This window comes from Kryptolebias marmoratus, linkage group LG4 (assembly GCF_001649575.2).
Source record: "Kryptolebias marmoratus isolate JLee-2015 linkage group LG4, ASM164957v2, whole genome shotgun sequence".
NCBI classification, from domain to species: Eukaryota; Metazoa; Chordata; class Actinopteri; order Cyprinodontiformes; family Rivulidae; genus Kryptolebias; species Kryptolebias marmoratus.
In genome coordinates, this window is record NC_051433.1 from 23,440,557 (window position 1) to 23,457,847 (window position 17,291).

The 17,291-nt window shown below is 39.5% G+C and overlaps 1 protein-coding gene across 6 annotated transcripts in view; it reads right to left on the minus strand.

The window, feature by feature from the left end:
• Window positions 1-4,698: 4,698 nt before the first annotated feature.
• The window catches only part of sema3fb (sema domain, immunoglobulin domain (Ig), short basic domain, secreted, (semaphorin) 3Fb), a 67,950-nt gene continuing 55,357 nt past the window's right edge, over window positions 4,699-17,291 (minus strand). For 3 of the 6 annotated variants that reach the window (XM_017430566.3, XM_017430570.3, XM_017430569.3), the window contains 9 exons: window positions 14,450-14,519; window positions 14,216-14,360; window positions 13,807-14,029; window positions 12,686-12,774; window positions 12,501-12,542; window positions 11,041-11,198; window positions 10,611-10,702; window positions 10,261-10,394; window positions 4,699-7,966 (listed from right to left, as the gene is read on the minus strand). In XM_017430566.3, coding sequence (XP_017286055.1) covers window positions 7,511-7,966; window positions 10,261-10,394; window positions 10,611-10,702; window positions 11,041-11,198; window positions 12,501-12,542; window positions 12,686-12,774; window positions 13,807-14,029; window positions 14,216-14,360; window positions 14,450-14,519 — 1,409 coding nt within the window. In that variant the 3' untranslated portion in view covers window positions 4,699-7,510. The remainder of the gene's footprint in view (window positions 7,967-10,260; window positions 10,395-10,610; window positions 10,703-11,040; window positions 11,199-12,500; window positions 12,543-12,685; window positions 12,775-13,806; window positions 14,030-14,215; window positions 14,361-14,449; window positions 14,520-17,291) is intronic. The other 3 variants (XM_017430568.3, XM_017430571.3, XM_017430567.3) reach the window with 2 other exon arrangements.

Consider the following 17,291-nt stretch of genomic DNA (forward strand, 5'->3'; position numbering starts at 1 on the left):
TACTACCACATAAAAGTTTAGCTCGATATTTATGAAACTGACTAATGTTGATTAACTATGGCAGCCATCTTCAATTAGATTGACTCCAAAAGTTAATCAGTAGCAGATGTACATCTAATGATTGCTTTCTGAAATTTCTTTAAAATTATTCAAGTAGTTCATGGAATATTTTACTTACAGACAAACAAGGTTGACTTCAACAGTTAATACTGACGTTTTAAGCTAAAATCTTGTGTAATGAGTAGCACTTGGACCATTTGTTTTAAATGACGTCCAGCTACTGCCACACAAAATGTTAGCACAAAATCTGTATAACTGACAGAGTTAAAGACATTTTAATGTTTTGTAAGGTCAGTTGGCTGTGGCAGCCATCTTGAATGGGGTTGACTCCAAACATTAATCAGTTGTAGATGTTTATCCAATGATTACTTTCTGCAAGTTTTATTAAAATCTGTCTGATGGTTCATGAGATATTTTACTAACAGATAGACACAGAAACACACACACTCACGGGCAAAAGCATTATCCCCCACCATTTGCCTTTTGGCGGGGGGTGATAATAACTAAACTTTAAGGGGAAAGATCAGCCATTTTAAAGTGTGATTCTGTGTAAAAGTTAAATGATTCCTTTGTACAAGCAGTACAAAGGTAATCTGCTGCTTAGCAATTTAAAATGCAGATGCCTTGTCATGACTGTACAGAAACAGCAGAGGGCAGTATTCTTCCCTCTTTTCTCTGTTTTACTTAGACATGTGCGGGTAGTCAATAGTTATTCCACACAGTTTCCCCCAGGCCTCATCAGTCTGTGGGTACTCTGTGAGAAAGTCTGACAAAATAAAGACTCAGAGAACCAAATGGGGTGTGATGCAGAGAACAAGATCCAGCCATTTCTAGAGCTAAACTCTTTGACCTAGTTGGTCACTAATCCCACTTTGAGTCATTGTATCAGTGTCAGTTCTTCAGCTCGTCTATGAACCTCAACCTCACTTTTTCACTTTGGCCGCTTCGACGCGTCCTCAGAGACAAATCCTCGAACAAAGAACCAGCCTGATGCCAAACTCTCCGCTCCGACAAAGCTTCCACTGTCCGGGAGCTCTCCTGGAGCCATAACAGATATCCGCACAATGCCTTCACTGCCTCTGAGCACCAGATCTGGGTCTGTGATAAAACTGAGCTGAATTCCATGAATGAAAAGTCAGCTGAATGATGTTAGAAATGCCCCAGTGTGCCATGTTATCACGTGGAGATAATTCCCAACACTAACACGTTTCCTCTGTGTTGCAAAGAAAAGGCGCTCAGAAATCCCTGATCAGATTCGGATGGGTCAGTCTTTGTCGTGGAGAGTTTTCCATTTTCAAACTGTGCATCAGCTCTTTGGTTTTGAGCCAGAAGTCTGTCGAATTCTGTTGGAGATGGCACAGATACGATTTGAAAAGGAAGCTGAATTTTGTCGTCTATCGTACAGTGTGGTCATTCTCTCTTTCTGACTCTCTTCTGTTCACTTGTAGGAATCAGATAAGCTGAGGCTAAAGATCTGTCTATTGAAATGCATAAAAAAGCCAGGCATCTGAACCTCCAAAGGTCCTTACGTATTGTCTTCAAACAATTTCATAATGGGGTGAAGAGGTGTCTACGGACATGTTCTCATTCCCAGACTGCACAATGTGAAAGTAAAGCTCAAGTTATCAGATTAAGGTCTTTTTGTGGCAAGCATTGAATAAAACGCAACTGAAATAAAGGCACAACTGTCTATGGAATTACAACATAGACACATCCAGCCGTGCAGCCAACAAAAATGTAAAATTCAACTGAAAAACAAGGAGGCATCACTGCTCCTTATTTGCACATTACGTTATAACTTGGGTGGGTTATGAGTCATTATTGGCCACCACCAAAGACAAAAGGGCAGTGTTTTTGCCCACGTGTGTTTGTCTGTACCATTAGCAAAATATCTTATGAATAACTGAACAGATTTTATTGAAACTTTCAGACAGTATTCATTAGTTGTACATCTACAACTGATTAACTTTTTGAATCTATCACATTCAACATGGCCGTTACAGCAAAGCGATCTCAGCAAGCACAAAAATGGCTCTAACTCAGTCAATTTTACAGATAATGAGCTAAAATTTGGTTTGATAGTAGCTGAGACTGATCCCCAACTTATATTCTGAGTGCAAACTGATCCTGTCATATCTGTGTTTAAAACTTTGCTATTAAGTACTGGAATCAACTTTGAATGTTAGCGAAATATTTCATGAACTGCATGGATGTTAATGAAACTTCGAGAAAAGTTTAATTGAAACTGATTAACTTTTGGACACAATCAAATTCAACTAGGAAAACACATTTTAAAGAACTTTTTACAATGTTAAAGTATTTATTTTAGATCAAGACTTGCCAAAAAAAATCTGAACAAAGAAATTAGTTTCTGATCTGGTTACCAAAACTGCTATGAAAAGGAGCTTCAGTGTTTTCTTTATAAATTTCTTTAACACACACTAAAACCTCCTCTATGAAAGGAAATACTATAATTTTGTCTCAATTCCTCCCATGATTATAGAATTTTAGTTGTAGACAAAAAGTGAGAGCAGCAGAAATAATTTGTAGAAATCAGACGCCTGCAAATGCATCCTTTACTGTTGCTCGACTAATTTAGCTAAAATGATCAGGATCTCAGGTGATTCTGCTAATAATTTGTTGTATTTTAAATATTAAAATCTATTTTCATGATTCATGGCATCTTCTGAAGAAACAAGCTTGCTGTCTAGGCTGACCTTTTGTCGGTTAATAATTTATTTTTTTTAACATCACACACTGTATTTATGTTCAGAGGGCCATGATGCAGAAATGGTGTTAACCTCTTCCTCTTGTTCTTGGTGTTGTATTACATGTACTTTCCACTTTGGCTCCTCCCCAGTGGCCTTTTCCCTCTCTTTCCTCTTTTACTCTCGACCTAAATTGTTGTGGGAGAATGTGACTCACTCCTGGGCTGATCAGTGATCAGCCCAATCATTAAGGTTTTATGGGGTGGAAAGACTCAAATGACACTGCTCTGACCCTACAGCAGCCGGCTTCCCCTGAGTGCTGTGAGCCTGACTCCACTGTGGTAAACTTTCATCACCCGTTACATCGGAGTCATGACATGATGGAAAGACTGAAAAGACTTAAAGTGCTGAATAATTGATAATTTTGTAATAATGTTGTACAGCCAATTAGCATGCAATGTGACAGGCTGTTCGCCCTCCTTCTTTTTTTTTCCAGAAATGGACTGTAAGAAAGTTGTGTTAACTTCTAAACAACACAAGTCTACGTCGATAAAAGAAGCAGCTATTTTAAGTCGTTGAACAGATGGGAACTGGACTTTCTTTTGTTTCTTGAAAATATTTCACACCTTATCCAAAATGCTTCTTCAGTTCTGATTATAGGTTGTGAATGACTCTCAACAGCTACCGCATATAAAACAGACTGAGCTAGAGGTATTTTTGTGTTTGATAGGGTTACTTAGATGTGGTGGCCATTTTAAATAGGGTTAAAATTCTGAGAGTTACATTAAAATGCAGCATCAATTTCACATTATTTTGAAAGAAAGTTTTTAAAATTCAGGTTTAGAAATTACCCCAGGTAGCAGTGCTACAACCGTGATCTGCTTCTGCTATTTGATCTCACAAGCAGCCATAGAATTCCATGTAAATAATTTTGTAATGCGAGTTCGATCGCAGGGTGGAACAGTGGTGTAGTGGTTAGAGCTGTTGCCTCCCAGCAAGAAGGTTGCAGGATTGCTTCCCAACCTGGGGCTTTTCTGGGTGGAGTTAACATGTTCTCCCTGCGCACACATGGGTTTACTCCAGGTACTCCGATTTCCTCCCACGGACCCAAAAACATGCATGCTAGGTTAATTGGTAAGTGTAAAATTGTCCCTAGGTGAGAGTGTGAATGGTTGTTTGTCTCTATTTGTCCCTGTGATAAACTTGTGACTTGTCCAGGGTGTCCCCTGCTGGAGAAAGACACCAGCTCCCTGTGACCCGGAAAGAAGAAGCAGGTAAAGAAAATGGATGGATGAAGATTGAAGGCAATGTCAAAACATGAAAAAGCATATGAACTGCCCGAAGAACTGTTGCCTGTAGTTTGGCTGGGGTGAGATTTAAACAAATAGGACATTGTGGGACAGCAGGGACTCGATGGACATTTTTGACCCCCAATCTGTTTGTGAGACTCTAGCAGACAGTGTTAGCTGTGGTCATTAGGAATCCTAGGTAGTCTTAAATAAATAAAGTGCAGAGGTTTGGCATCTTTGATGCTGGACTTGAGTAAAATGCAAACTCTGAAGTTTCAAATGACTAGAAATCAAACGTTAGACATAAAAAGTGTCAGACTGCAGCATCAGCTGTAACAGTAAGTTTCTGGAGAGCTGAGGTCAAATATTTATTTTAGTTACACTTTTAAAGGAAGTTTGACCACAGCACAAAAATGAATTTATGTAACTATTTTCAAACTAAACATTGCAATTATTTCTGTTGTTTGCAACACTAAGGCAGGGTTGGGTTAGAGCTGCAGGTTGTACTCCGAGTTAATGAACCTTTGAATTTGGATCAAACTTGATCATATTGATGGATCTGAACTCCATTATCTCCACCAACTAGGCCCAAAGCTACAGACACTCGGATACGAACAGAAAACAAATGGTCTTTTGTGATCTTTCAGTACACATTCATTACAATAGTTTTATTGTAAACTGCAAATGCAGCGTGTTTGTTTAACACAAATGTGCATACATTTCTCTTTAACAAGTACAACTTTATTCCAAGGATCAAGAGGTTTCTGGGCAGAACACGGAAAACATTCAGGATCAAGCAATTCACAATGAAGGTGGGAAGCATTCCGTTCTTATAAAATATAGAGCTTTAATTTATTAGTCAGCAACAACAATGGAGAAGGAAGGTAGAGAAATTTACACAAGTCAGAACATCACCTCTGCCTTTTTTTTTTGTAAAATCTGACGACAAAACAAAACTAAACAAAAAACAAAATTCCACTTAAAAACTAAAACCCTGTCTACACTACTCCGGATATTTGTATAGAAAGAGATTTTCTGCTGTGTTTTCACCCTTGGTCAAGACACAAATTATGCTTTTTATGATGTTTTTAAAAAGGGAGATTACTAAAAGCTCTGGTTTTGATGGATCTATGTAAACTAGGGTTATGAAGCTTTTCAGAAACAATGATGAAGCAGCCTAATTCAGGCAAATCCACTATCACTTTGTGTTTTCGAAACCAAAACAAGAATGGAGCCATTTTTAACAGGTTTTTCTGGTTTGTCTGTTTTGCTTTACGATCACCATTAAACAAGCAACAAATGTTTAGATTTTCTTTTTTTAACTGAGCCAACACCGTTCTCTCTCTGCATATTAATATGTTGTAAATGTGAACATTCTTGTCACTTAGTGGCACAGCCTAGGTATTTCAGCATTTTGTTAAAATAGTGTGAACAGTTCTTAATAAAACCGGAATGAAAAAAGTGTTTGTTAAAAAAAAGATAATTAAATAAAACAAAAAACGTGAAGTAGTGCAGACAAGGCCTAAAACATTATTTAAGAAAAGCAAGGAAAGGATTAAAAAGTAACTTTTATTTTAGGATCCTGGTTGCATTTGGCCATTCCATTTACTCAGCTTGACTGATTCACAAAATGCAAACATGACCCACAGTTAGGAGCTGATACTAATGTTGTGCTTATAGATGGATCTTCACAGAGGTGTCCAAATAGACTTTTAGTGAGCCTGAGAACAAATCTGAAAAAATGTGTTTAAAGCCTCTTTATGGTAAAATGACCAAAATATTTGCACCTTTTTCTGTTTTGTTTGTCATACAATTTTGTACATAAAACTTCAAGAAATTTCTGTCCTGTGGATCTGCTATAATTAAGTTTTTTTAGGATGGTTTGCTAAAAAAATAAAATTAAATTAAAAACTTCACAAAAAAAATCCCCCTAAAACATTTATCATCTTTGTCTATGAACGAACCAATGTGACATCTGTTTGCACTTTTTCAGATTTCGCTTAATTCAAACAATTGCAAAATCATTCTACTTGATAATTTGACTAAATCTATATTAATGTGAAGGGAAAGCCGTATCATGTTCGACTCAGAGGAGATTTCAAATTTTGAGCATTTTTAAAGCATTCGTTTTCCCCCATTTTGTGTAACGAGAAAACCCTACTTTACACCCACAGAGATGAGAAACAAACAAAAAAACTAACACACTACCTTATTAGCATTACAGTACAAATACAGGTTCATGCACACAAGGAAAACCAGCTTCCAGACAGTCAGTATTTTGGTTAGTGTCACGGTATTGTTACACTACTTTGTTGTGTAAATGGACATGTCTGTTTAGATTTATTTTACACACAAGAAAGTAAAAAAAAAATTATAATAAAACCTTGTGTGCTCAGAATTGCTGCCTGATCGGGGAAACACTTTTATTGTAAACCATTTTGGTTCTTTCACAGAAGCCAACTAGGCCTTGCCTAAGTGTTGCTTTTGGCCCCAGCCAAAAAGCCTAAATAAAATAATGCCCTTTTGTGCAAATCCTTGAATTCTCAATCTCATCACTGTATTTATAGTGAATCTACTGCCACGTTTCTTGAGAGTTAAAAAAAAATAACTTTCATGCTTGTGTCTTTATCAGGGTATAGGTGTCCGAAGTTTGGACAGGTGCTATACAGAACCTTTTCACTTGAATTTAAAAGAAATTATTAAGATGATAAAGACAAAAAATTGTCATAGTTATCTTAAGACAATGTAAATCCCATTGTAAAATCCCAATGATCTAGAATCTGGGCTGGCGTGTAGCAACGAACCACATCATTTTACAGTAAGTCCAATTGACATGGAAATAGAAAACAGACACAGTTTCCCCACAATACCAGGAACCATCTGTCAGTGGTCCTCCAACAACCTGAAGTCTGTCTGCAGCCAAGAGGAGGCTGCAGGCGCTCCTGGAAAGTCCAGAAATAAAATGTCTTGTTATTAATTCAAAAACAAAAAGCCTCTTTATCAACTCGTTTCATACAGACAGTTTCTTGTAGTTTGCTCTGACCAGCTCACATGCTTGAAAATACATTCCCTAAAGTTCAAATGATGCAGACAAATGAGTTTTGTAATGACAGTAACAGCAACAATAAAATTAACAACAATAACAATATTTGCCCCCAAAGATACCTATACACAAAGAGCATTTTTTTTATAAGTACAAAGAAATCCACAGAATGATACTATATACAACCTACAATAAATACTGTGTATCATATATCTTACTGTTTGCACGGATGTAGGTGGGGTTTTGTTTGGAAGCCTCTTTCTCTCAGTTTGATTTTCTTTTTTGTCAGTTTGTAGATTTTTCTTTTTCATGATGCTACTCTCTTTGAGTCTCTCCCAGTTTTCACAGGGGTGGGTGTGAGGGTGGGGGAAGATTGTGTTGAAGATGTTTCAAACACAAAGTCAGTTTCCTCATGTTTCAGCTCCCTGCTGCTCCTCTCCCTCCTCCTCCTCGACCCTGTGATGTCGGCGGTTGCGAGGTTTCTTCTGCTCTTTGAGCTCCTTTATGTCTTTGGCCTTCAGGGCGCCGAGCAGAGGGTCTCCGAACTGCCAGTAGTCCTGGCAGTACTGATTGATCAGGCTCATCTCTGGCTGGCTGAGAATGGTCAGCAAGTCCTTGTACTGGCCTGCACTGGCGGTCCACTGGGTTCCGGCGGAGTGGAGAGTCGACGGCACCAGCCCCCCTCCCCCATCCACCAGCGCGTTGTTGACGGCGCGGCTCGACAACACCACTAGCTGCAGCTTGACAAGTGTGTGCTTGAAATTCTTCTCTGTGGCCGTGCACTGGTACATGCCAGAGTCTGAGAGCTGCAGAGACCGCATGAGCAGACCCTGCTCTGTCTTCATAACCCGACCATCCGAACGTATCTGGAAAGGCACAAAAAAAGATCATCAGCTGTGTTAAAACTGCATTTATACCTGTTAGAGGGCAGATAACAGAAGTGTGCATGGTCAGCAATTGAATTACGAAGGTTTATTTTGTTCAATTTCAATTTTGTGTTAATTTTCATAGTGATATTAACATTCCTGCAAAATAAAATTTGCCATAAAATGTTATTTCAAATAAAGGGTCTGGTAAAAATGCCTTTTGTAAAGCACTTTATATCATCTTGTTGCTAAAATGTGCTATATAAATAAATTTGACTTGACTTTGACTTGACTTTACCTTCTTTTAAAGGTTCCTAACTTTGTGAAGTGAAACCAGTCAAATTCTGTACAGTAGAAAATGAGCTTTAGAGCTCCATTTCCTACTTTTTTAGCTTAGGAAGGACAAGACCTGGCATTACAAAAGGAAAGAAGTGTGAGTAGTAAATGTAAGCAGCCTATTACAACATCTTTTTCTTTTCATTACTGTCTTTACCAAACTAGATAATCAAAACTGCATTTTAAACACACAAAAAAGTTAAGCTCCCAGATGGAGTGGTGGAAATGAAATGAAACCACACGTGTTGAAAGGTCATGTGACTGTACAACATGACTCCTCGCACTGTGATGCCGGGGCTATTGCAGGTATGTCTTCACAACATTGGCAGATTTGGCCATCTCTCCCTCTCAGCGGTGCCATATGCTCACACAATGGTCATGTGATGTAGTACAAAATTGAAATTCATGACTGAACATGATACCTTGTCACTTGTCATCAATGCATGCATCTCGGTTATGGCACTACTTCACCTGGCTCTACTCTGGTGTTAATGGCAGGCTATGCATGGCATGGTGAACCTGTAGTCCGGTTGATACCAGTCATGAAAACACGGTATGGAATGACACGGGGTGCCCATTCTGGATGTATAACCCCCTTGCAAATGAAAACATCTGCATACCCATGTCCCAAGCCAATCACAAGTATTGGACCAGAGTACTAATCAAGGTACTTTTCATTTATTGGCACTGGAGTAGCGGCAACACTCCACACCCGATCTCTGTTGTTGATCATCTATGGTTTAACCCCAGCCCCACTGCAATATGTCTGCTGTACAACAGCTGTAATACAACAACTGTTGTGATGTACTTTGTCAGCGTATTTGCAATATGAGGTATTTTAAAAGAGCAATTTAGAAGCTATATCCAGTGTTTTTAATTTGAATACTTATAATGCAACAGAGCTACATTTAATACCACCAATTTAATAAAGGCATATAAAATTCAAACACTTGGCTGAGTACACAAAGTTCACTAAGCGTACTCTTAAAGCTAGAAGAGGAAATTCTAAAGAGAAGAGACAAGTTTCCATGGAACAGCAATAGTACAAAGTCCGTGTCCCGACTGAGTTTATTGCTCTGGGTGAGCAACCCATCGCAGTGGTGGAGAAAATAGATTTTCAACACATTTTGGAGCTATAGGAGCCACGGTATGTCCTAATGTATAAAAGAGTGTATCATTTCTTTATTCTTAATAAAATACTTATTTAAATGATTTGGACTGAACAAAAATAAATATATCTTGATCAAGACATCCATAACAAATAGCAAAGATCTTCTTGTAGGAACTCATTAAAATGATACTCCATATCTGATACCACAGACATTCATATTAAATACACTGCATGGTGTTAACAAAGAATTTTTCTCTTGTTAAGGAGAACTCAATAAAATGTTATGATCCGGTCTCTTTTATGAACAGTGGACCTACAAATGTCTGCACATCGACACCCAGAAATCTGATTAGGTGATGGCAGCTTCTTTTTGCTCTGAATCCAGGAGCAAAGTTGGCGCTGCCTGTGGGAATACAGCCCATCCAACAGAATAGTTAATAAAAGAGAGGCAGTAGCATCACATTGCCTCACAGTAAAACTTTAACTAGTGCCTCGAGGTTGTATATCAGAGTGGGGGACTTTTTCACAGCTCCTCTTTAGATGTCATTCCACTGGACCTGAGGACAGTCAGTGTGAGCAATCATGCATCATCCAACCAAAGCCTGGATCACTTAATGAAGCTAACAGATAATCAAGACCAAATGACACCGGAGTTATTTTTCAAATGTGTCACTCTGCAAGTAAATCTTTACGTCTCTGTTGTGGCAAAGGAAAGAATGGGTGGTGGGGTCCCAGAAGAACATTCAAGCAAACTAAAGAGGCTTTTGTTACATCCTATATGTATTTGAGTAACCCCATGTGGTTTCATTACCGGTGGCTCTGATATATGCAGCTGTGATTGGCTCACCTCTTTCTTGCGGTCACTGTTGTCTCTCTGCAGATGCCATTTGATGAGAGCATGAGGAGAGCGCGCCTGACACTCCAGAAAGGTGCTGCTTCCCTCCACCCCGTACTGCACCATCTCTAGTGTGTTCTTATTGGCTGAAGGGCAGAGACAGAGAGATTTCCATGGCAACCAACACACTCATTACGATGAGCTTCCCAGAATCAAACTCTCATTCATGGCAAATGATTTTTTTTCTTTTTTTTTTTTTTTTCAATTTCACAGATTTCACAGATGACCAAAAACCTGCTCTCAACCCTGATCTTTAAAACAGAGACAATGAGACTTGCTAACTTTCTCAGTTCATTAGTTACCATTAGAGTTGAAGCCTCTGCACTGGCGAATGGGGTTCCCGTACTTGACGTCCTGCCTCCGGCTACGTCTAAAGGGGTCAGACCAGTATTGCCAGATAAGGAGAGAAAAACATCATAAAGCAACCGCAAGCCATTCAAAGCTATTCAAAAAAACATGAAGACACAAAAAATGAAATTGAAGAAATTGTAATCCCAAACCATCATCTTACTATTATATTGTGCATCATATAAATTTACATTACACACTTGTTAGAAGTTTACACATTATTAAGAAAACAAAAACAAAGACCATAATTAATTTACCAGATTTAGACAATAAACAGCCATTCAGCCAATCTGATTAGAGAATCATTAAACAAATTAACTGGATTAGTTGGTTAGTTGTGTCATTACTAACAATGATTCTGCTGTTCTTGCTGTTGGTGCTTACCTCTTCTGAGAGGAAGAGTACCGGGAGCAGGACTTGCCATCCCAGGCGCAGTACGGATCTCTGGCCAGGCAGCAGTCAGCGCAGGCCTCGCCGTACACATCACAGCGGTGAAGAGCCAACTGGGTCAGCCCAACCGCTGATGATACATACAGCTGTTGCTGTTGAATGAAAAGAGGATAGAATAAAAACAATTACTCACTTACAGAGTAAAGCTAAATATACAGAGGCAATCAGTGACTTTTACAGAAAATCATTATTAGTATGAATGACTTGGAAAAGTTTCTGTGCAGTTCTGTTTGTCTTTCAGATATCCAATCAAGATGAAAAGTCAAAGTGACAATAATTTTAAAGCGTAGTCAAATTGCTCAAAGTAAAACAAATTACTGTTAAATTGTATCAGAATATGAATGCATCAGTTCTTCTTTAAATTGGTAAACCTCAAAAATGGGAAAATACAGTTTAGATTTTACAGTATCAGTGCTCGAAGTAAGTCGGTATTCATCAGTATGTAGTACAGGCACTCAAAATTCTCCTTCTTTTCATACTGCCACTTTCAATAGCGGACCGCCACTTCTCAAAAACCTGCCTATACCCAGCGTCAGTGTCACCAACTGGACATGATGAACTACATCACCCCCACAGAGCCTTCGTACAAGATAATCATTACCAACGGTTAAAAACAGGAAGTGATACACTGGATCGGGGACTCATGAGGAATGATGATTAGTTAAAAGTTAGACACAAGGAGTGAATCGGCAGCTCAGCTGGACGTGTGCCAGGAATCTGATCACACACAAACAAGCACACCCACTTCGGTCCACGCATTGTTCAGTAAATTTTATTATTTCTTATTGTTTGCAGAAGTATGTTCTAGTGCTGTCTTTCATAGTAGTTAGAAATTACGGTGCTATATTTGTTTGGTTTATAGTTTGCTAACTGCTGGTATTACAGTCTGCCATAAATGGTGATGGGTGGGGGCAATGTGTGCAGGGGGACTTCAAGCACTGTTTACCATCAGTAGCTTCTAAAAGTAATTGCTTCCATAAACAGATTTAATGTATATACAATGAGATAAATAACACTGACATTAGTAGAAAATCCAGCCCTGCTCAGAATCAGCTGAGTTATGATTGGCATCATAGTTTCATGATCAGCTGTTTGAAGTTCATCAACCAGACAGGCTTCATGTAATCCTAACTCTCTGTCTGATGAAATGACATGTAGAGGAGGCCAAGCATTTTAATCACTTTGAAAGAAGACACTGAACTTTTGATGTCTTTTCCATTTTTCTTTCTTCGTCGTCTTTTAGACTCACAGCTTTGATATGAATTATGAGGAAGGAAGCAGCCGAGCGATGCAGCTGTGCACATGTGGCTCATATCCTTTTCAGACTGGACAGAGGTTTCTTCGCTGCTTGTGTGAGGAAATGTTAAGAAAATCTCTTGTGCAGACACACTTACCCTTTTGGATGAAACCTTCATTGTTGTTATAGGAGTGGGGACCTTGATGGGTGAACATAAAGATTGTGAGGACAGTGAGTTAGTTTTATGGGTAGTAAAAAAATATTAGACATACTAGCAAAAAGAAAAAAAAAAACAGAGGGCCATAAAGTGTTATAAAGAGGAAGAGAGTTGTATAAGCTAACCTTGAAAACCTCAACCTCCTCCAGGACCAGCTCTTCAGTCTGTAGGTCATCTTTGGGCAGCACAATAACTTTCTGGACTGTTCCCTTGTCTGTGGACCACAACACACAACTGTCAGCTACACACCTGCAAACTGACTGTCAACATGACTTTCAACAGCCCCTTGGATTCTTGTTTGACTGTCTCAGCAGCCCTCAACAAGGATAATCCTAATATCAACAGGCAGCACTGTACTTCACTCAATGACTGTGGGTTCTTCTCCACCACCGTTCTCCGTTACAAACTTTTTCTGTCATTCTGACCTATTTGTTTGGATGCCGTAAGACATTCTCTGGCCTCTCCCTGCTTCATTTGATTTCTGTAAAGCATTCCTGCGAGTGGGATACCTGAGATTTATTATGCGTTCTGAATTGAACCCCTGTGCTGGGCTGAATAGCTCCAACTCTCTGACAGCAGCTGAAAGGACACGCATTCCTCCACAGCAGCTGCCATCGCACACAGGCCCATTAGTCTCCTCCCAGTAATGCTCAGAGGGACAAAAAAGTCGAGGTAAGAGGTGTGATACGCAACATGTAACAGCAGCAAACTCTGCGGTGGCTGCCGTCACACAGCAGCCTCATTAAAAGTTCAAGACGTGCAGGCAATCAGATAATTGCTCTTTTATCGGTGTGTAAGATTAAAGTGATAAACATGCCAACTCTAACCCTCCCTCTTGCATCACTGCTTCTGTGCTCCCCCCTCCTGCTGCTGATCTATCCCTGCCCTCCAGGTACAAATCTTCTGTTGTTTACTCTATAGGAGCAGAGTGAGGTACAAACTCTTTGATAGGTTAAATTTCCACTCCAGCACAAAAGGAAAGAATGTTTTTCTCCTAATGATAAATGGATGCAGTGGAGACAAGTTCCCCACTTATTTGGGATTTATTTCCACAGGGAGATCCTGTTCTCCATCATTCAGCACCCCACTGACAGTGCCACTCAGCATGCAGTCTCAGATCAAAGGGTTCATCAGTTCAAACCCCTTCAACAGTAAAAAAAAATAATCACAAACAAAATATGATCAGTTGAAAAGAAAAGGGGTGCACTGTTTTTAATTTCTGTTAAATATTTAATAAAACACTCACCAGTTCCTAAGAAAAGCACTTCATAGTTGCCGTCTGCAGCCGTCACCTGGTCCACTGAGATAGTGGTGAACTCATAGTCTACATTGGTCCGAACCACTAGGGGGCGCTTGTGCACTGGGTACACTGCATTGTGCATGGCAGGGTGATTCCTCATGAAGTTAATCACTTCATCTGGGTAGTCCTTTGTGGACTTCATGCTTGGGGTGAACGTACCTCCGGGGCACTGGGAGGGGGAGACATTAACATTCTGAGCACGAGCACCAAAACCCACCATCATGTTAAAGTCTAGCAGTAATATTTTGGATCTTGTTCAGGTGGTTTCTGTTCGAGGTCCAAGAAGGAGAGAAGTCACTGTTGTGTCAGCTTTCTGTGGGATTTACACAGAAAGTCAAAGTGGGGTGATGCTCACCGTGCCGGGTCGAGGGTAGGGGATCTTCCCAGTGTAGGCCACCCACTGGTAATTGGGGCCCTCCTTGTGGGCAAAAGGTCCGTTGAAGACCATGCGAATATCAGCCATGGAGTACACGCAAACTGCTGAGCCTTTAAACACGGAACTGTGGGGTAAATGTAAAAACAGGTTAGCTTTGCATTACAATTACAGCAGCAGAAACAGCATATTCTCTATCTGTTGTGGTGAACTTGCCCTGAGACTGTGAAGACTCCATAAATCACAGGATTTTTTGTATCCTGTGTTGGCTGTATGTACACATCTCCTGTAAGAAACAACAAAGTCGTCAGGCCAGTGAACAGAAAAAGGGTGGGAGATACATCGCTCTTTCTAGGTGGACAGATTCACATAAATCCGTACACTTAACTGGGTTTAAATAATAAGCAAAGTGAACATGTTGGATATGAGCCTTTCTGAAGAGATGCTTGACAAGAGACTTTGAGAACCACTAGTAACAGTGGTATATTGCTTAAGCCCTTGAAATTTCTCAGAAAATTAAAACAAAATGAGCATTTTTTTTCCTCCTACTACTTTAGGATAGGAAAACTTTTCTTCTATCCCAGAAAGAGGAATGCATCATAAACTTCTTGATGCTTTTAAATCACAAACACTCACATTAGTTGTCCTACAGGGCTGTGACACTGACTCTGCCTGATTTAGCTTATCCTTTGTTTGTTGCCAAGTACAGGTGATAATTCTTTCTGCTGTTGACTACATGACCTAAATACTAGTCCTGGGGGACTTGTTCACTGCCTGCAACAGGACAAGAGCCGTCAACATGAAATAGACAATGAGCTCCTGACCTAGTTGCAAAAACATGATTGGTGAAAAAGTCAAGTAGTGAAAAATGTAAGCTAGAAAGAAGAAAATACAGTAGCAGGGTTTAGAAAGTCTGGAAACAGAAGATGAACTGATCAGATACTGGAAAAAAAAAACAAGTGCACCAATCAAGATTTATGTGCTCACAGCCCCTTATAGACCAGCATGAGAAATTAGCTGTCAGGTCGCAGATGCAGATAGTTTGAAACATGGACAGTGGGAGGATTGTCTTTGAATCTGAACTGCTGGGTTCCGGTTCTGTCTCCATTAGTGAGGCTGTACAGTCTTTCTCTGGGGATTGTCTGTAGCTTCAAAAGCATCCCTGGAGAGCTGCATGCAGTTCAGAAAGAGCCGGCACATTGTCCTTACTATCAAGTCTCAAGCAGGTTCACACCCATTCACTCTCACGCACCACCATGCCGTTTCCCACAGCTGCCACAAACCAGAGCGCTGGAACGGTCATGGGTTAGCATGGCCGCAAACCCAATGGGCTGCCATGGGTGCCATGCAACACATGATTCTTGTCATGGCATACAGCTGTTGAGCTGCAGAAAAGAGAGATTTGCACGCAAGAGAACACAAGCGCACACTAACAGACTTGAAGACAGACATTTCTGAGAACAGTCGATCAAGGCCTCAAAGAGAAACAAGCTTGCAATTAAAGCTAAATGCTAGGAAAAAATGTGAAAATACTTATTCGAGCTCTGTTCACTGGTATTTAAAAAGCCCTTCCAGCATTAAAAACTAAAGCAGTAAATGTAACATACCGTAGTTTACTAATTACAAACACAGATATGACATTTCAAGTGTATGATTTAGAGGTGCTAGAAGGCGCAGTTTGTTAATAAGCCAACTTTTTCTTTGTATTTTTGTATTTCGCTAAACTTAATTTGTGATATTTTGAAAATGTGTCTGTCACACATTTAATGTAGCGCTCCACATCAGTGCAAGAGTTTTGCTCCAAGCCTCTTTTTCTTTTTCTTCCCTGATACTCGCTTCATTTCTGAAAGCTCACACCACGATGTGGTCCATGATTTAAGTACAGACAGAGGCAGCATAAAGACGGACTGGTCTTTGCGGCCATTTTGAGGAACTGGTTTGGGAAAGAGCCTAACAACTCTGCAAACTAAGTGGCTTTAAAAATAATCAAACCAGACAGTAAATGTGAGGCAATTAGCATGAAACTTAATATTTTCTATTCTCTCCGAGTTTTTGGCAGGATTGGCTGCTTTGAGGTCTGAAGTGTACTCATTTTCACACTATCCCCACGACATGACTGCTCATTCACCAGCCTGTTCCACTACACATTTATAGCCTTTTTCAGGCAATATCCTACAATTAATCATTAGTGTCAAACACAGCAGTCTTTCTGTCTCACAGAGTCACTCGGCACTGCTGCGTCTATGTCAACACTGACCTAACCAGTAAAGGCAGAATCCTTGTTTGCAAAAGGCAAAACCAGACGTCTTTCATTCAGAACCACTTTCTTTCCATTTCTGTGAACTGGCAGCACAGTTTTTAAAAGTTGTGTCACTTTTGCTGCTGGGTAAAGATTAAAAATATATACCTCACTGATAAAATCATAGCGGTTCATTTAGAGCTGCAGGAAGTAACAAAAACAAAAAATGAATGTGTCAATGAGGAAATAATAATAATAATAATAATAATAATAATAATAATAATAATAATAATAATATGGCAAGACCCTTTTCAGTCTTGAGTTTAGTTTAAGAAGAACTGTAGCTTCATTTATCAGAGCTTGGTAAATCTTTATTAAACCAGTGGAGAGAGACAGAGGAAGAGCTCCCCTGGAGAGCCTAGTTTTACAGTCAAATTCATTCCAGCTCAAAGATCTGATCTGTTCAATATCAGGCTGCCTTCATACACACATGTACATGAACAAACATACAAAGACACCTAAATACAAATACCCATTCAAAGAAAAGATACCTTGAAAAAAAGAAAGACACCTACAATGTGAGATTTTTTGTCGTTCACATAAAAACATAGTGCATATGGCAGTGGGCTGTGCTTTAGTTTTTGCATGTTCTTTAGTCAGCTGTTTTAGAAAACTAAAAGTGCATATGTTTGACAGTAGTTCTTGCTTTCATTTTGTCTTTGCCATCAGATACCAAATGTCGTACCGATTTACTGCATAAAACGGAGATATGGCGTCACAAGAACAGATGTAAATGATTAACAGTAAATGGTCTGATAA